Consider the following 20,242-nt stretch of genomic DNA (forward strand, 5'->3'; position numbering starts at 1 on the left):
TGTTGTCTGGGGAATGTGCTTCCCGTCATGACTGAGACAATCCCATGGCCACAAAGTGCACGTGGGTTAATACCTGTAGACGTCTTACAACAAAGAGAGAGTTGGGGGCGGGGAGTTCACCCCACGGGCGCTGTAGGACACGGTCCCCTGCCCCCGGGAAGAGGATGAGGACAGCTGCTTCCTTCTGCTCGTGCACCCCTCCCCACCCAGGATGAAAGCTGGGCTGAGAAATCTTCTGGGTCTGCTGTCCACCCAGGTCTCCTCTTTGAGGGGGGAGCCCAGGAAGAGTCAGATGTGGGGGGACCCTCTCCCAGCAGTGTTAGACCTTCCTGTTTGCATTAGACACAGGATGTCGAACTGGGTCACTTCTGCTAATGGTGATAAGCTAGCTCGGAGAGTGGCCACTGGAACTCAAAAGGAGTTGGGTAAACTTCTGGAAAATCGTCTGCATGCCATCAGATAAGGACCAGATGTTTATGTTTGTCTCACACACACACACACACACACACACACGTAGTGAAACGTTCGACAATTTTAGTGAATGCATTTGATGTGCCGCTCGGTGCTGCCCCCTCCCCTCGTCCCCCGCCCCCACCATCCCCCTTAATGTTAAACAGAAGTACATCAAACTCAGATGTGAAACCACAACCCTCTTCCAATTAAAAATAAAACAGCTGTGAAATAATGACATTCTTTCAAAATAAGAAAACAGTGATTGGAGCAGGGCTGGTTGGCTTTGGGGAAAGCAGGTTATTTAATTATGGTTATTGTGTGTCTGAGCTTTACGGAGAGAAAGGAGGTACTGTTAGGACGATGAGCCCTCCAGAACACGGAGGGCGCCTTTATGCAGGGCTGCTCCGGGCTGTGTCTTTGTCTCTCCAGCTGCCCGTCTTCGGTCCCCAGTCTTGTCTGCGAGAGTGTGAGGCTGGGGCCAGCTCAACAGAATTCAGGAAGCTAACCCACCCAGAGGATGGCCAGATTTCGAATGGTGTTCATGACAACTGATTGTTTTGGCTTCCAAACAACCAGACTCTTTAGAGATCATCCCATGTCTTTTTCTTTTTTCCTTAAATTGAAGTGTAGTTGATTTACCATGTGGTGTTAGTTTCTGGTGTACAGCATAGTGATTCAGATATATATATATATATATATATATATATTCTTTTTCATATTCTGTTTTGTTATAGGTTATTATAAGCTATTGAGTAAAGTTCCCTGTAGGTCCCTGTTTATCTGTTTTATATATAGTGGTGTGTATCTGCTGACCCCAAATTCCTAATTTATCCCTTCCCACTCCCTTTTCCCTTTGGTAACTGTAAGTTTGTTTTCCATGCGTGTGTCCTAGTGGTGGTCTTATGGAGAGTTTAATTTCTTCTCAAATCTTTTCTGCATCCTATGAATTTTCAATGGGCATTTATTACTTCTCTGCATAGAAAAGCAGAGATTCCTTAAAAGAAATCATAAAAGTCTGGATGGAGGTAGAGGAAAAACACAAGATGGTGAATTCAGCAATGGAGACCTGAGCTTTGCACTGAGCATCCCGGGGTTAGAAGTGACTTATTCTGCCCACCAGACCAAAAAGAGGAAAAAGTCACTTGTGGTTAAAAAAAAAAAAAAAAAAAAAAAAAAACTTGTGAAGGCACACAGACAGAAAAGGCATAACTCGGCTTGGAATAACGTACTTTGTGTGGCTGGGAGACACGTCGGACGGGGTAGATGCGGCAGGTGAGACTGAAAAGGTGACCAAGGCCAGCATCATGATTAGTGGGGGCGCTTCTCCCCCAAGAAAGGTATAAACACCCAGACGTCGAGTCCTTCTAGGTCTCCCGGCAGAAACCCGCAGTGAGAGAGTGATGCTTCTGAGGCTGAAGGTGATCTGTCTCCTCCCAAACTCCCCAGCTCCGAGGTCGCTGTGGCACCCAGATAGAAGGGACCTAAAAGGACCTCTGTGGTGCTGCCCGTGAGAATCCCCACAGTGCGGGGCTGTAGCTTGGTAGCCTTCCGCCCCATTCGACCACTCCGTTTTACCCGCAGTGGTCCAGGTGCCAACTCTAATTATCAGTGGGTGAAGCTGTCACTCATCCTTCCAAAACCCAGTGGCAGTCACGTGAGGAAGAAAAATGAAATGAAATTTCAAGTCTCCCAGCGCTGTGAGTAAGAGACCCTGTAGTTTGAAAGCCCAGCCCGAGAGCTCCAGCAATCCCACGGGGCGGTCGCTGAGGCATCTCACTGCCACGAAGAATAGAAGGCATCTTTCCTCCTTCACGAGGGATTCACGCATGTGCTTTGGGCCGGTCTAGCTGGGACTTTGGACAGCCCCTGGGTTGGGCACCTAGTTAACTTCAGGCACTGTCTTCCCCCTTTAAAGTCAGTTATTTCCAGCGCCTGGGATTCTTCTAGTTGATTACTGGTTAACTTCTTACTTACCTGGTAACTAAATCTTACCCTAAGAACAAAATTCTTAGGGTAAAGGGGAAAGGACAGCCAGGGAATGAAGTTCTGGAGTTGTTTCAAGTCAGCCTGAGCTGCACACGCACTCGCGGGGAACTCAGTCATTTCCAAAGCGAGGCGCCATCTGTAAGTGTGACGGGAAGCGCATATTTGAATGGAGTTGCTTCACGCCGCCCTGGACGTCGAGATCTCGAGGGCCGTTCAGGTTGAAAGTGGCTGTGGTGTCGGGCGTGACTCAGTGGACAGGCAGTGGAGCACTCAGTGTTCTGAGGGCATTTGAAAATAGCTGAAACTGTTCGGTGCAGCCTTGGCTAGAGCACTCGTTAGCTTTCAAGTTGCAGCATGAGGCAATCAGAGAGGTTTTGCGCAACCTAAAATCACCTGATCGTTTGTCCAGAAAAGAGTAAGGTTTGGGGTCACCCAGTTGAATGTGAATTTCAAGCAGGCAGTGAACAGTCAGTAGTATGCCGCAAATAGCGCACAGGATGTGTTTATACTAAACCTATTTGTTGTGTATCTGAAATTCAGATTGAACTGAATATCCTGTTTTTTTGTCTCTTTTTTTTTTTTTTTTTTTTTTTTTGCTAAATCTGATAAATGTGGGTTGCCTCTCTTTTTTGAAATTGGTACGCAAGTTCATACAAAGCACTGGAGTTCACTTTTGGAAAAAAATTCAAATTTCAGTTAATGACAAAAATATGTAGGGGAAATATTTGTTGAGTTAAAATTTAGGACATCCACCATTATTATCCTACAATATTCACTTCTATTAAAGGCTTGCTCCTTTTTCTTCTAAATCTGGTTGAGCCTTCAGAGCACAGCTGTTACATCTTTAAAACCAGGAAAGTGAAGCAGAGCAGTTTGCACTGAACAGTAGCAGCTTCCTATCTGGTTGAAGTCGCCTATTGTTGGATTGTGTGAGCTCGGGCTGGCGTTTGTGAGCCAGAGGTTTTGCTGTTTGTCCTGGACGTGGCTCTTGGTTCAGTTTTGAAGGAATTGGCCACATGTTGCTGGGGCTAGTCCACAGGCCTTCAGGAAAAAGCAATTCATGGAAGACAATAGTCATTCTTCATGAGGCAGGCGGTACACAAAATGGAAATTCTTTAGGTTTTCCTGGCCTGTGGGTTAACTGAAATACTGTTCTGGAAATTGGATTGTCATGTAGTAACAGGGAAGCAAGATTCAGAAGTTGTGGTGGGTGGGATGTGTTTAGGGGTTTTTTATTTTTTAATTTTTTTGCTTTTGGTTTTTGGCTTTTGCTGTCATTTTCGGGGGGAAAAAAGCCTCTTAATGAATATCCTGTTGGAATATCTTGTAATTGCTAATCAGTTGCAATGTGCAATTCCTTTCTGTTCTTTAAAAAAAATATTTGCCATGTATTTGTGCTTCATTTCTTTAAAATTTCTGAGTTATACAGAAATACAATAGATGGAGGGTCTGATCAGTAGAGGAAGACAATTGTATGTAAGACAATAATCAAATGTATCCACAAAAGGAAACAAAATATTTCGAATATACAGAAACTAGTGATGATGTTTGTTTTAAGATGGTTCTGAGTGGAGGGAGGGTGGAGCTCGGTGGTATAGCACATGCCCAGCATGCATGAGGTCCTGGGTTCAGCACAGTACCCACATTTAAAAAAAAAAGATGATTCTTAGTTGTTAATGATGGAAATAAGGGAAGTCAAAGAAAAATACCTATTTTACTTTCCTGGAAATGTGGACATGATAGGAAGTTAGAGCGGAAAGGGGCCTCCCAGGGGACCTGGTCCACTCCTCTGTTTTACAAATGAAGAACTGGGAGGTGAGAGAGACGTGACTGGTCCTAGGCCCCCAGCGAGCTCAAGGCAGAGCCCCTGAAGCTTAGCTCTCTGCCCTGCCCACTCCCATTGCAGGGCCACGGGAGCAACTCAAGCCCCTGCAGACCTCTAGGGTGCAGCCTGGACCCTGGGCCCTGGGCGTCACTCCTGCGGTGCCCACCACCCCCCCAGCAGCCCAGCCGTCATGGAGATGCAGCCGCTGTGCTGAGGACCGCCTCCACTGGAAACTCACCAGTAGAAGCTCAGAAGTCTTAGCAGGGAGGCGTCGTTCCTCCCAGGTGGTGCCTTGGAATCCACCTGCCTCTCAAGCTGAACTCCAAGGAGAGGGGCCACGGGAAGATGTGGAAAAGGACGAAATTTCGATGAAACAAAAATCCTGACTTTGCCCTCCTCCTCACTCCTCCATTCCAGATTAAAAATCTCTGGCCCAATTCCCGAACCACATCACTCAAGGGGCTTTCAGAGTCAGCACTGTGTCAGTCCACATTGTGTTTGGAAGGAGGCAGGATGCTGAAGACTGCTGGCAGGTGGGATCGCGTTAGACCCAAGTTCTGTCCAGGCCTCCCTGGTCGCCGGTCTGTGAGCTTATCTTGTTTGTCTTGATTTTCTTTTTGTAAAATGACATATATTAATGTGCTGCTTCCAAAGTATTATTAATCTCATAGAAAAAATGGTGACCCGATATTGAACCTGGTTTTCTCTTTGGTACGAGGGATCAAGCAATCTTGGTCGCATCAGGCAGAAAGGTAGAGTGCTTTCTGGTAACAAGTAACTGCCAGCCCAGGGCAGCTGCTGTCTTGTCTCGGCGCTTTCCCAGGGCTGCTGATGCCGGAGGAATTCAGACAACTGCTCTGTGGTGCCCACTGGAAAAGATGCTGCAGGCAGCGGTGGTCCAAGGATGGGCAAATGACAAGGCTCGTATTGTCTTGCAGGTGGATCTGGGTCTTCTTCGGTTTGTCACCGCTGTCGGGACACAGGGAGCCATTTCAAAGGAAACCAAGAAGAAGTACTACGTCAAGACTTACAGAATAGAAATCAGCTCCAACGGAGAAGACTGGATCACCATAAAGGAAGGGAATAAACCCCTCGTAAGTGTGCCTCCCTCCCCAGTCCAGCCTTTGAGTTGGATGATCAATTTTTCCTTGTTAGTTTGGGGGCTTGCTATCTGGCCCAGTTTACTTTTGAATTGATTTAAAATGAAAAGTGCAATTAGACGTTTAAATCTGACCAAGTGGGTCTCATGTTCCCAGATCCAGAAGGCAGAAGGAAATTGTACAGATGTTTCCAAGAAAAGTCAATGCCAGCCAGATTAAGTCAGGCTCAGGAACCACTTTAAGACTCCCGCAGGCACGCGGACCCCACGGAGGATAACACAGCCCTCCTGGAACCCGCGGAGTTGCTCTGTTTTGTCTCTGTCCCTGAGTTTCCCCATCCTCTTTTGCAGACTGACTCTTTCTTCCTCCCTGTAGTGGGCTGGCTGTAGAAGTCTCCTTTTCATCTCCCCTCTGTGGCTCCCAAACTAATTTGCAAGCGTGTTAGGCTTCCTCTGTGGGAAGGAACAGGACTAAAGGCAGCGTCGTGTTTCCTCAGACCCCATGAATGTCACACCACCTCCTCACAGCCATCAGCCCAGGCAGCCACACACGCCCCACCCCACCCCGGAAGCTCTGCCCTAAATTATTTGGGACTGAGATGTTTTTCTCAGCCTGCTGTTTACTGGAAGTTATGCTTGCTCTGACTGACTCATCAAAAGATTTCTGAGAACTCCTGCATGCTGTTTCGCCGAAATTCAAAGCCTGCCTCGGAGGCCGAGGAAAACGCACAGAAAGCGGGGAGGGTACAGCTCAGTGGTGGAGCACGTGCTTAGCATGCACGAGGTCCGGGGTTCAATCCCCAGTCCCTCCGTTAAAGTAATTCATTAATTAATTAAAAATCCAACCAAAAAAAGTTTTTTTAATCCAAAATGTATATTATTTAAAGGGCTCTTCCTTTTTACATCTAGATCTTTCAGGGAAACACCAACCCCACCGACGTCGTGTTTGGAGTGTTCCCCAAACCACTGATAACTCGATTTGTCCGAATCAAACCTATGACCTGGGAAACTGGTATATCTCTGAGATTTGAAGTCTACGGGTGCAAGATAACAGGTAAGCTCCACCTGGAAGATTGCCTGGTTCTGGTGTATGCGAACTTTTCGGTCGAGGGAGAGTAATTTGGCATAGATGGAGTCGGTCATTTTTATTTGACAGTTAAGGGCCTGTGCTTTGGATTTAGACAAATGTGAGTTGAAATCCCACTTGGACTGCTCACTGGCCTATTTCTTTGGGTGGTTTACTGCCTTTCCAAGCCTTAGTTATCGCACCTACCCAGGCACCACGGTGCATGTCGTGGAGGTGGTTGTGATGATGGGCTCTCTCGTGTATGTAACACACTTGGCACCACAGTGCAGGGTCAGTATTTACCGAGTGGTACCTTTCCACTCCCTGGCAACCTCCAGGAAGGCAGGGACCCTCCCTGTCATCCCCGTCTCCGGGGTACTCGGCACCCCGGCTGCTACTTCGTAGACTTACAGTAAATAACTGTCGTGCAGGTGGTCTCCACCTGCTCTGTCTTCTCAATTTTGAGGTCTGGAGGTGGCCTCGCCAGCTACAGCTAAGGAGGAGTTTAATTTCCGAGAATTTCTCCTTTCATTCACTAACCACCCTGACAACTTTCTCTTAGGTTTTTCCTCTCTATGTATCTGTCTTTTGTTGAATGAATATACTAATGTTAGAAATCGGTTTCTCAATATCTCTAGTTTTCGTGTTTGTTTCCTCTGACATTCATAGGACTTTAAAAGTCTCTCTTAAATTTACAACAGGTCAGTGGATGATCCCACTTGAGAAATGAGGATGGTGAAATGAAGTGGCTAAAACTGTGGGCCACGTCAGGACGGAGCGGGCAGTGACAGAAGGTGCCATTGGCCTTATTGCGTTTCTATGGCAACCAGGGCTGCTCTTACTTGTCTGCTGAGCTTCCTGCACAACCAGCCATGCTGTGTCCTGAAGTGCACTGCAGTCACTTTAGAATTCCCTTCCATTTAAATAAATACACTGCGAATTTTTCCTTTTAAAGAAAGTCGGTACAGTGTAACCTTCATAGCAAGCTTAGAAGTTAAAAACCATCCTACTGTCCAGCACAGGGAACTGTATTCAATGGCTTGTAGCAACCTGTAATGAGAAAGAATATATATATATAGCTGAATCACTATGCTGTATACCAGAAACGAGCACACTTTTTACATATTTAGAAAAAATTCATTCGTATCTTTACAAAAAGTTCAAAAACTGAATCAGTTACTGATTAAAAGTAATTAAAAGTGAACAAAGTTTATAAGTGTGTGAACTATCTTTCATGTGGTATCAGTACACATATTGACAGCATTTAATTTCTCATCCCATGAACGCCAGCGCCACGGTTTTTATTTTTATCCTCTTTAGCAATCCTTATTTTTAGAGACGGAAAATATTGACTTTTGAAGGAGGGAAAAAAAAAATCGCCTGAGCAATTTTCCATGAAATGACAAGCATTTAGGAAAGGGCTAACTAAGGAGGGAAAAAAAACTTTCCTTGTTTACAACAGAGTCCATTTTGGAAAGTAAAACCTGACATCTGATTCCTCACCAAAATTTTATTTATTTTTATCCTAGAGGCAGACTTGTTTATTGTTTTAGGCTCTAAACACTTAGAAAGCGCAAGGCCTTGGGGGCAGGAGCGGGGTGGAGAGGAATGTGGGGGACGATGGGACACTGAAGGATTAGCTGTAGCCTTGGCTTTACTCCTGATCAGCAGTTACAGGAGAGAAAGTTCTAGGTCATTTTCAGAGCGTCACAAATGTGAGCTGCCCATAAATCCAGAGACAAGGCCATTTGAAGACAGGGTGGAAATTTCTAGCCCCTTCCTCAAACCTAATCTCATGACACTGTACCAAAAAAAAAAAAGATGTAAACTTCATAAAGACTCCACACGAATTAGTCTGAACTCTGAATTTCCTGGTTCTCCTTTTAATTCAATAATCACAACATCAAGTTGCCTTAGTATTTTACTTAATTAAGGCCCCTCTTGGTAGTTCTTGGACGGGGCAGACTTGCAGGAGAGATGATATGTTGGCTGGATGGGGGCCATGCATCCCTAGACCTGTAGGGGTGAGGACCGCACCCCAGCCGGCTCTGCATCGGAGAAGGGACATTAATCCCGTAAAGGTTCTGCTCACCTTACAATATTCAAGTTCATTGTTTTTCTCCTCTGGTACATATTACCAACTAAATATTTTCTTTACAAAAGCTGATTTTGAATCAGACAGGTGTGACCACAGTGACCCAAAAATGTAACTTCTATTTTTAACACGATCATTTCATAGACCCTCAGTAAAATCATTTGGGGAAATCTTTTTATAAATCCCCATTGAATTTATTCTTGGTTTCCAGGTCCCGGCCTGGAGCAAATACTGTGGCTGAATTGCAGGAAAGGGTGCTGGAGGGGGGAGGTGACAGCTGCCTTTCATTGTGTTAAGAAGCTGATTCACTCAACAAATATTTGTGGCGCAAACACCACGTATAAAGCAGGGCGCTAGGACTGGAGACAATGTTCCAATGCGACCGAAAGCACTTAAAATCTGGGAAGGCACATGGCAATCCGAGGAACTGAATCTGGTCAATAAATATGAGAAATGCAGGTGGAAAGCTAGGAAGAGTCACAGAGAAGGAAAACCATGTCTAGTTGGAGAGATCAGAAAAAATGAATATGTAACATAAAATCTGAAAACCAGTCAAGATTTTTAAGATAGTGGGAGGGGCAAAATGATGGGGAACTCTTTGGTAGAGGGAGCAGAATGAGAGAAAGCCCCCAACCACCACCACCACCAAGGTGAGGAGGGTCTTCAGTGAGGAAGGGCCTTGCAAAACCTTGGTGTGGAAGGCTGGGCAGCTCGGTTGAAGGTAGATGCATAATTCCTAGGCGATCAGAAACTGAATTTTTGAGTAAAGAAATGGCATGATCTTTAATTATTAGAGAAATGTAAATCAAAACTACAATGTGGTATCACCTCACAGCAGTCAGAATGGCCATCATTAAAAAGTCTACAAGTAATAAATGCTGGAGAGGGTGTGGAGAAAAGGGAGCCCTCCTACACTGCTGGTGGGAATGCAGTTTAGTGCAGCCACTGTGGAAAACAGTATGGAGATTCCTCAAAAAACTAAAAATAGGCTTAACCATATGATCCAGCAATCCCATTCCTGGTTGTATATCCAGAGGGAACTTTAATTTGAAAAGATACATGCATCCCAATGTTCATAGCAGCACTATTTACAATAGCCAAGACATGGAAACAACCTAAATGTCCATCAACAGATGACTAGATAAAGTAGTTGTGGTATATTTATACAACGGGATACTACTCAGCCACAAAAAAGAATAAAATAGTGCCATTTGCAGCAACATGGATGGACTTAGAGATTATCACACTAAGTGAAGTAAGTCAGACAGAGAAAGATAAATATCATATGACATCACTTATATATGGAACCTAAAAAAAGATACAAATTCCATTTACAAACCAGAAATAGACTCACGGACATAGAAAACAAACTATGGTTACCAAAGGGGAAGGAGGGTGGGAAGGGTTAAATTAGGAGTTTAGATCTAACAGATACACACCCCTGTATATAGATAAACAACAAGGGTCTACTATACAGCACAGGGAACTATATTTAATTTCTTGTAACAGGCCATAATGGAAAAGATTCTGATAATATATGTGTGTATGTATATATACACATATGACTGAATCGCTTTGCTGTGCACCTGAAACTAACACTGTAAATCAACTACACTTAAATAAAAAAAAAAAAATTAAAAAGAAATGGCATGATCTGAGCTGTAAGACTCGGGTGGAGAGTATCTGAGTATCTCATTCTTACGAGTCAGCTGACAACACAGACGTCACTTAATTGCATTAGGTACGCGCCTCCCACTTAGCATGGTTACATTTTTAGGCTAAATTTTGATTGATGCAGAATGGAGCTGTTTCAAAGAAAAATAGATTCTCCTTCCTGGCGTGTCCTTCATGGGGGCGTCCGATTTTGAAAGGAGAATAATTGAAGTGCTGAACGTTTCGTTGTTAAGCCACCAATCAGTCAGTGATTGATACCCTCCTTATCCTCAGAAGCTTCCTGGGCTGCTGGGGAAGCTGTTAAAAGACCCCACGATGCGGTTGATTGCTTTCGAGGAATTTATAATCTAGTTATGGATACAAGACTCCCGATCTTGAAACCTGGAGAGACGGCTTCATGCTGAACCTCGCGCTGCTGCCGGACCATGCCATCCAATTTCTGAGAAGGGAGAGTTCCGGGTGAAGGCCAGAGTCCCTTGAGAGGTTTTCATGAAATGCCCTAAGCTGGGTTTTAAAGCCTGGACTGAACTTACCTCTGTTACCAGGAGGAAAGGGGCAGCAGGGACACTGTGAGCAAAGGTACTGCTGAGAATTATCTCCGTGGTTTATGGGAAGAAATGGATTACTGTCAGGAATAGGAAATAAAACTGGATCAATAGGGTGAAGCCAAATGAGGGTGTTGAAAGCCAGACAGAGACTTTTTATAGTGTCCCGTAAATAATGGAACACCAGGGGAATATTTTAAAGATCTCTCTCTCTTACAATTGTGGTGAAATATGCATAACAGAATTTACTGTTCTAACCTTTTTTTTTCCTTTTTTTTAATTGAAGTCTAGTTGACTTACAATGTTGTATTAGTTTCTGGTGTACAGCATAGTGATTCAGTTATATGTATACATGTATTATATTCTTTTTCAGATTCTTTTCCATTATCAGTTATTATATTACAAGATATTGACTATAGCTCCCTGTGCTGTACAGTAGGACCTCGTTGTTTATCTATTTTATATATAGTAGTGTGTGTCTGTTAATCCCAAACTCCTGATTTATCCTCCCCTACTTTCCCTTTCCCCCTTGGTAACCATAAGATTGTCTTCTATGTCTGTGAGTCTGTTTCTTTTTTGTAAACAAGTTCATTTGTATCATTTTTTTAGATTCTACATGTAAGTAATATCATATATTTGCCTTCCTCTGTCTGATTTATTTCACTTAGTATGATAATCTCTAGGTCCATCCATGTTGCTGCAAATGGCATGATTTTGTTCTTTTTTATGGCTGAGTAGCATTCCATTGTAAATATACCACAACTTCTTTATTCTTCAGCTCTGTTTGGATATTCTTTATATTTTCTCTCTGCTAAAAACGTCGCTCTGTGCAACTATACTCTTGAGTTCTCTGAACAGCATCACCATCATTACTCTAAACTCTTTCTCAGATAAATTGCCATCTCCTCATCACTTACTTCTTCTGGGACTTGATCTTGTGCCTTGGCCTGGGAGAATTTCCTCTGCCACCTCATATTGTCTGTCTTTCTATTTGTACTTTCAGGTAGGTTAGTTACATTTCTCAACATTGGAGAGGCGGCCCCCTGTGGGAGGAGCCCTATGCGTCCGAGCAGGACACTCCTCTCTTGGCACCCAAGGGCCAGGGTCCAGCTGGTCCCAGGGTAGAGTCTGGCCTGTGTTTGCGGGTTCCTTCCACAGGCTTTGGGATTGTTTTCTTCTTTCTGGTATCTGCTCCCTGGTGGATGAGGCTGGACTAGAGGCTTATGCAGGGTTCCTGGCAGGAGGAGCCGGTGCCTGCCCACTGCTGGGTGAGGCTTGGTCCTGGACCTCTGGTGGGCAGGGCTGTGTCCAGAGGCCTTTGTGGCTCAGGAGGTCTGCTGATGGGTGGGGCTGTGCTCCCACCCTGTATGTTGTTTGGCCTGAGGCTTCCCTACAGGCTGTTGGGTGGGGCTGGGTCTTAGTGCTAATGATCCAATCAAGATGTCAGCCTCCAGGAAAGCTCATGTAGATGAACATATTTGGAATGTCTGACACCAGCTTTTGTGTCCCCTGGGTGAGTCTCGGCCATCCCCTACCTCCCTAGGAGACCTTCCAAAACCAGCACGCAGGTCTGCCCCAGGTTCCTGTGAAATCACTGCCTCTGCCCTTGGACCTGGCACACACAAGATTCCGTGTATGCTTCTCAAGCGAATGGAGTCTCCGTTTCCCCCAGTCCCGTGGGGCTCCCGGCACCAAGGCCCTCTGGCCTTCAAAACCAGATGTCCCGGGGTCTCCTTCTCTTCCCAGTGCCAGGACCCAGGCTGGAGAGCCTGATGTGAGGCTCAGAGCTCTCACTCCTGTGGGAGGGCCCCTGGGACTTCACAGATCTTCAGCTTGTGCGTCACCCACCCAGGGGGAACAGGGCCCAATTATAACACAAGCTCGCCCTTCCTACCTTCCTGCTGTGGTTCTCTCTTTTTGTTTCCAGTTGCAGAAGATCTTTGCTAGGTTCTAGCCTTTTATTTTTTCAATGGTTTTTAGCATTCAGTTGTGGTTTTGCTGCAGTCACGAGGAGAGGCGATCTTGTGGTCCTACCCCTCCGCCACCTTGGACTTGGTCTCAGGAAATGTGAGGAGCCAGGCCGGTGGGCCCACAGGACCAAGACGGATAGAGACTCGCGGCTGTTCCCTTCGGGTGCCCAGCAGTGGGCGGCCACAGCTTCCTTACCGAGTGATCTGTCCACAGACGTTAAGGTGGCTTCCAGGTCTTGGCTGTTGTAAATAGTGCTGCTGTGAACATTGGGGTGCGTGTGTCTTTTTGAATTAGAGTTCCCTCTGGATATATGCCCAGGAGTGGGACTGCTGGGTCACAGGGTAAGTCTGTTTCTAGCTTTGAGGAACCTCCACACAGTCCTCCATAGGGGCTGCTCTAACCATTTTCAAGGATACAATCCAGTTGCATCTAGTGTGTTCACATTACTGTGCACCACCACCATCCATCTTCCAAGCTTTGCATCATCCCAGACTGACACCCTGTCCCCAGGAAACACTAACTCTCCACCCTCCCCTGCCTCCAGCTCCTGGCAGCCAGCTTTCTACTTTCGGTCTGAACACACTTGACAGTCCTCGGTACCTCGTATCTCTGGTATCATGCCACATTTGCCCTTTGGTGTCTGGCTTATTTTTCTTAGCAACGGAAGATTTTTGAGGATGAGAATGACATTGGCCAAAAAAGAAAAAAAAAAATCATGGGAAGTGACGTGGGTGTTGTTGGCTCAGCACTCCAGTTTGAGAGGCCAGCCGGGTAGCCTTGAGGGTTCAGATCAAGATGAGGCCCAAAGAAATGGAGACTGCAAGGCAGGTCTAGGACACCTTTTCTTTTTTAAATGAAAATGTTACAGGGTTTGGTAGCAGAACAGGAATGGAACACAGGGAAAGACAGGATGACCAGGCCGGAACTTGGTGGTTGGTGATTGCATCCATTAAAATAGAATTAGGAAAAAAATTAATTTAAAAAATTGTGATAAAAAACTTAAAAATAAAGAAGTAAATAATAAAAGATAAAGGAGATTCAGCGTCAAGAGGAAAGGACGGTTTCTGTCTGAACACAGAGCATCACGTGGCATGGACTTTCCTGTGCAAAGTTCTCTTGCTGGTGGACACGGGTAGGGAGGACACGTGAGGGGAGGACGGGCCCCTCCTTTAACACTCCATACAAAGCCCCCTCCTCTGGCAGGCCCTCCCTCCTCTTCCGGCTGAGTCCAGCTCTTCCTTTCGCATCACCTCCTCCTCATCTTCTTTTTACTGTTGTTTTGGCAACTTTCCTGCTGTGGGAGCTGCCGCTTTGCACAGCTCCAGCCCTGCGTAAACTGAACCTCCACTGGGCAGGGCTTGTGCTCGATCTCGGGACAGCTTCTGGGCACCAAAGGGACTGAACATCCATACTTGGCCATTAAACTTGGAAGAACCCAGGCCGGGAGAAATGGATGTTCATATTGAAGATTTCCTTTTATCAGACTGTGAGTGGGGGGCTGGGAGCACAGGAAGAGAAGGGGGAAGTTTCAGTTTAATGTCAGAGGATCCAGACATTGACAGAGGTACAGAACGGGGGACAGATGATGCTTTTAGTCAATTTGTTGGGTTCTCGTTCCAAGCATGGGGACTCCTAGAAAATCATTTCACGTTGCCCCTTCCATTCCCCCCCAGACTATCCTTGCTCTGGAATGCTGGGGATGGTGTCCGGACTTATTTCCGACTCCCAGATCACAGCATCCAACCAAGGGGAAAGGAACTGGATGCCTGAAAACATCCGCCTGGTGACCAGTCGCTCGGGCTGGGCGCTGCCCCCGGCCCCTCACCCGTACGTGAACGAGTGGCTCCAGGTGGACCTGGGGGAGGAGAAGATCGTGCGGGGCGTCATCATCCAGGGCGGTAAGCACCGAGAGAACAAGGTGTTCATGCGGAAGTTCAAGATCGGATACAGCAACAACGGCTCAGACTGGAAGATGCTGATGGACGAGGGCCGGCACAAGCCCAAGGTGAGGTGGGCGGGGCAGAGGCGGGTCCTGGGTGGGATTGGGCGGGGCTGGGTAGGGTGGTGGGCAGAGGCTGGGGCGCGGCGGGGCCTGTGTCAGTGGGGTGGGGTCCAGGGCGGGGCAGGAAGAGACCCTCCCTCGCCGTCTTGACTCCACTCAAGGACCCGACCTCTTCCTGGGGAAGCGGCTTCCCATTTCCTGAAGCCGTGAGACCTGTGGGGGCGTGTGATGGAGTCTTTCCAGGCCGACTCCAAGGGAGACAGGAATGGGATGCGGAAACCACGTCTGGGACAAAAGAGGGCAGAATCGTGTTGCCGGCCACCTTTCCCTCCCTTAGTGACCAGCTGCTGGCCGGACACTTAAGAGGACAGGGCAGCTGGGAGGGTGGGGCCAGGGGGACCCCCAGGCAACCCAGAAGGAACTCAGAATCTGCCCTTGGAGGCTCATCTCTCAGTAAGCACCTGCCCCCAGTCCCCTTGTCTCCCTCATCCCTCGATTAAGTTGTCTTTTTTTAAATTATTTTGTTTTTTACTTTTTTATTGTTCATTTTATTTTATTTATTTATTTTAATTTTTTGTTGAAGGGGGGAGGTAATTAGGTTTATTTATGCATTTATTTTTAGAGGAGGTACCGGGTATTGAACCCAGGCCCTCCTGCATGCTAAGCATGCACTCTACCTCCTGAACTAGACCTTCCCCTTTATTGTTACTTTTTAACGTTATTTATTTTTCAATTGAATGCGTCTTCCAATTCTATGGCACTTTACAGTTTTCAGAAGTTTCCTAATTGTGCCGAAAGACAGTAAAAGAAAATTTGCCGTCTTAACCCTTCCAAGCGGACGGCTCAGTAGTGTTATGTGCATTCACGCACTATGCGGTCCTCCTCCAGGGCCTCCTCATCTTGCACAACTGAAACTCTGTCCCCATTAAGCAATAACTTTCCACCCGCCGCGCCCCCAGTCCCTGGCAGCCACTATTGTACTTTCTGGTTCTGTGAATTTGAGGCTTCTGGGAGCCTCGTGGAAGGGGAATCATACAATATTTCTTCTTTTCTGACGGGCTTATTTTACTTGGCACAGTGTTCTCAGGGCTCACCCGTGTGGTAGCCTGTGTCAGAATTCCGATCCTTTTCAGGAACATACATAATCCCATGGTATGTACAGACCACGTGTTGTGTGTCTATTCGTCCACTGATGGGCAGTCTCATTGCTTCTAACTTTTGGCTCTCGTGAATAATGCTTAAGTCAATTTTGTATGCATTGGGACCTTTTAAAATGCAGTTGGCCCTTGATGAACTAGTGAAAAAAAGAAATATTCCAAGCTTCACCAGAACACGTGGTTTAATCTTTTTTTTAACGCAATAGGTATTCTTTAGTGATTGTTTTACTAAGGCCGATGCTGAAATGTCTTTGCGTTTCCTAAGCACACAATGCCAACGAGGAACGGACACCCGGAGTGTGCTGGGTGGCCCGGCAGCTGCTTTGAGAGTAAAAGAAGGAGCAGCCCCCAGCCTAGCAGCTCTGTGTGCAGACCCCTAGGTGGGAGTTACATTTCACTGCTGATACCTCTCGCCTCAGCACAGCTGGCCTTGGGTCCCAGCTGTGGCCTTTCTGTCCTGCTTTGCCAAGGACCTACTCCTTCTGCGAGAAGATTCAGCTCATTGGCGGGAACACTGTCCTCACTCCCACTCTGAGTGAGTGTGGGAATATAACTTAATACAGTGTCTTGGGCCAAAGGCTTTGCAGGCAGGAAACGAAGCCAGTCCCTGCAGCCAGCTCCCACCCTGCCCAGATGTCAGGTGCTCTGCCGAGACCGCCTGTCCCCACGGGCTGTGTGCCTGCGGGCCACCAAGGGGGACGATGCTGTTGGAAATGTAACAACCCCTCCCTCTAACTTGTGGTTTCTAAAGCCTTTCCAGTGTTTTCCTTAATCTGTGTGCAGCTCCTTTCTTTCTTGTGTCCATTTCGTTTTCCCCTTTTATGTCAACCCCTCTTGTTTTGGTGGAAGAAAAAGTCAAATAAACATCAGAAACTGGAGTTCCCCTAAGAGCCGGTCTTTTTGAAGGAGGCGGGAGCCCTGCAGTTTTATCACCAAGTGTGAATTTGCTGCGTATCAACAACTTCCCGGAGCCGCTGACGCACGGCTGTGTGCGCTGTTGTGTAGGGTCCTGAGAGGGAAAGAAAACAAATTACCATATGCCTTGGATGGGATGCATCGCCTGCTTCCGGCCTTTGTCGTCTTAATCCACTCATCTGCAGTCAAGTCCAAAGCTGTCGCTCCTTGTTAGGATGTGGCAGATAGAAGCCAACACACCGCTTTCCATTTTAACCACAAGCTCCATTCAAGATTGGCTGCATGTGTTAGATTTTATTCCCAAAATGTGATTTTATCCATCATTATCATCTTCCTGTGTATTTAAACCATAAAAGCTTTTAAGTTGTCTACATGGTGCCTGATCTGCGATTCCTAACGTGGCCAGCCCCCGGACTAAAATCTCCAAGATGAAAAAGGGAACTGGGGAGATCTTCCATTTCAGAGCCATACAGATTTCTAAATGGCACAAAGACATTTAAAACGTACTGTGTTTGAACTTGCAAATGAAGGTTACCTGCTTTAGGTACCGTTACTGAACCGTGAAAGGAGCACTCTGTTTTGCGAAACAGAAAAGCACTTTGATGGATTTAAAAACCTCTATGTCCCCTTCTTACTCCCTACCCTTAACTAGTGTGTGGTGGACTATCAGGGTCTGAATCAACTAGACCTTTCGGGGGCAGATCCATCTAAATACTCGAAATCCTCTTCTGCTAAAGCACGACTCGTTGAAAGGACACAAATGTATTTTATCAGCAACCTTACATCAGCAGACTCAGCCCAGCTCCATGCGGCTCCTCCCTGCTGACCCTCTTCCCACCTCCCCACTGACAGCCTTTATGACATAGGTACATCGTGCTAATAACTCTTTGCTCAAGTTAAAAGCAGAAGAATATAAAACAGACAAACAACAAGGAGCTACTGTGTAGCACAGGCAACCGCACTCAATGTCTTGTAATAACCTATCATGGAAAAGAATCTGAAAAAGAATATATTTGTGTGTGTAACTGAATCACTGAGCTGCACACCTGAAACCGACACCACATTGGAAATCAACTGCACTTGAATTTAAAGAAAAGGTAGCAGAGTGTGGGATTCCGTAGATAGAAGTGCTTTTCTCCTGTGATCGCTGGGGTTACGCTAACGTAGACGGAACTCCCACGTGTCATCACGCTGTTTTCATTGTTAGTGTCTTACTGACGACACTTAATTGGGCCTGACAGTGATGGATGTCAGATTCTCAATTACCAGCAGCCACTGCAGGTCTATCAAGAGTGCGGGGCCCCAGTAATGAATTTGCCCTTGAAAATGATAGAAAGAAACATTAACCGAGAGAAGCAGGTGTATATTAGCTCCATACCTGTAGATTTCTGGAGGATTTGCTGAGTTGGAAAAAGCCAATCAATTTACTTCTAGAACTCAGAAAACCTCTGACTGCAGCACATCCTTCCTGATCTGTCTTCTTTTCCCTGTGTCCCCCTGTTTGGCCAAAATATTTCCACCACCAAATGATGGCCTCTTTGGCTGGTGTGTGATGTCGTGACTCAGCTTGACCAAAGACCCTATTTCTTGGGCGTGGGTCCCACCCCTGCTGGATGTGGCCTTGGGCTGCCCCTCCACCCTGCAATGCTCAATCTGAGCTTTTAGGTTTGGAAGCCCAAACTGCAATCCATTTAAAGAAAAAGCAATCAAATGGAATGTGTGGCTGTGGGAATGGGCCTCAGTGTCCCGGACCCGAGTGTGGTCATCTGCTAAAATGAGGAGATGGGACTAGATTGTTTCTCAGGGCAGCATGGAGAAGGGGCCGGGCGAGACCACCAGGTCACAATTCCATGGCCTCTCTGCCTTGCCTGGAAAAAGAAGGTAGTCACAGAACCTGCCTCCTGGAGCTGTCCTGAGGATTGAGGGAGTTAGGGCCATCTAAGCACTTAGAACGGTGCCTTGCATCGGTTCACACCGCAGGATGTCTGATCCCAGCAGGGACGCTCCCAGCCACGAGGCAGGGTGATTTTGTGATCCTGCCCAACCTCTTCCCATTCTGGACAGAGTTAGGAGTGATGTTGGGAGAAGAGGATGCAGGGAGGCTCAACCATCTCTGGAAAAAGGAGACCGGTCCAGTCATGCCGCTCAAGGGCCTGCCTGTCAATGTAAAAAAGGGACATAAAATAATCCGGGGGCAGCAGGGCCAGAACAGCCGGGCTCCTGAATTGTGTCTTCACCAAGAGTTGCCCACTCACTGCAGGGCAGCCGGGCATCGGAACATCACTCAGCGATCGGGACCCTCTTACCTTCCTGAGATGAGGCCTTTTATCTGCAGGAGCCTCCGGGTGCTGGTACTGCTTGAGCAAAGAGCAGTTCAGCGGATTGGACTGCCCCAGGTTCTTGAGTTGCACGATATCCAGTTGACTGTCTCCTTCTTCGGGAATGTGACTCCTCACTCTTCTGGAAGACCAAGTTTTAGCAAAGACAAGGACCCGCTCATTCAAGAGAACACAGTGGGAGTAGTTATTGGAAATGGGGTGTCTATTTATCCGCTCCAAAAAATGGCAAGCTCTCTTCCTGAGTTATCTTCCTCCATCTCAAGGAAGTGGTAAAAGTGTTACTTCTAAGTGGGGAGAGTACAGCTCAGTGGTAGAGCACGTGCTTAGCATGCGTGAGGTCCTGAGTTCAGTCCCCAGTCTCTCCATTTAAATAAATAAATGACCTAATTACCTCCTCCCCCCAAAAAAGAATAAAAAGGTTAAAGTAATAATAATAAAAAATAAAAATGTGTCTCATTAAACCCTCCACTTCTGGTATATAGCCATGGTGTGTCCTCCAGACTTTGAGAAATGGCAGCTATCATTTCCTAGAGAAGGTTTAATTGTTTTTTTCTCTTATTTATGAGGGGCATGCCAGCCGTTCACAAAGTGGGGAGAATGAGCCCCATTTCTCAGCCCATGAAGCATCCTGAAGGAGGGACTCTTGTGCTGAAGGGGAGGTTTTGTTGACACCCGCCGTTCTCTGTCCTTCACAGTCATTTGAGGGAAACAACAACTACGACACGCCTGAGCTGCGGACGTTCCCGCCGCTCTCCACGCGGTTCGTCAGAATCTACCCGGAGAGAGCCACCCACGGCGGGCTCGGGCTCAGGATGGAGCTGCTGGGCTGCGAGCTGGAAGGTAGCCGTGCTTTCTTTCCAGGGCCCCTCTGCCTCCCCAGACGTCTTCTTTCCTTTTCACGCGTTTGCGTCCCGATGGTGCTGCTGCCGGTTGCCGCCTTTCCCCGGGTGACCCTGGGTCTCCCGTGCCTGCCGGTCTGGGGGGCTTGGCGTCTGTCATCCCGCGTGACACCGTGCCCCCCCACCTTTGTCTTGCTTGTTTGCTTGGTGGTCCTCAGACTCTGTGGGGTCATCTTTGACTTTTATTGAAAATGACGTATCGAGGTGAAATTCACA

At 46.8% G+C, this 20,242-nt stretch overlaps 1 protein-coding gene across 4 annotated transcripts in view; it reads left to right on the top strand.

Annotated features, from left to right (window-relative positions):
* NRP1 (neuropilin 1) overlaps positions 1–20,242 on the top strand; it is a 136,423-nt gene that overhangs the window by 85,151 nt on the left and 31,030 nt on the right. For all 4 annotated transcript variants that reach the window (XM_032473812.1, XM_032473814.1, XM_032473813.1 and 1 more), the window contains exons 7-10: positions 5,203–5,358; positions 6,273–6,417; positions 14,388–14,719; positions 19,823–19,967. In XM_032473812.1, coding sequence (XP_032329703.1) covers positions 5,203–5,358; positions 6,273–6,417; positions 14,388–14,719; positions 19,823–19,967 — 778 coding nt within the window. The remainder of the gene's footprint in view (positions 1–5,202; positions 5,359–6,272; positions 6,418–14,387; positions 14,720–19,822; positions 19,968–20,242) is intronic.

The sequence above is a fragment of the Camelus ferus genome, chromosome 35 (genome assembly GCF_009834535.1).
Source record: "Camelus ferus isolate YT-003-E chromosome 35, BCGSAC_Cfer_1.0, whole genome shotgun sequence".
Classification (NCBI taxonomy): Eukaryota; Metazoa; Chordata; class Mammalia; order Artiodactyla; family Camelidae; genus Camelus; species Camelus ferus.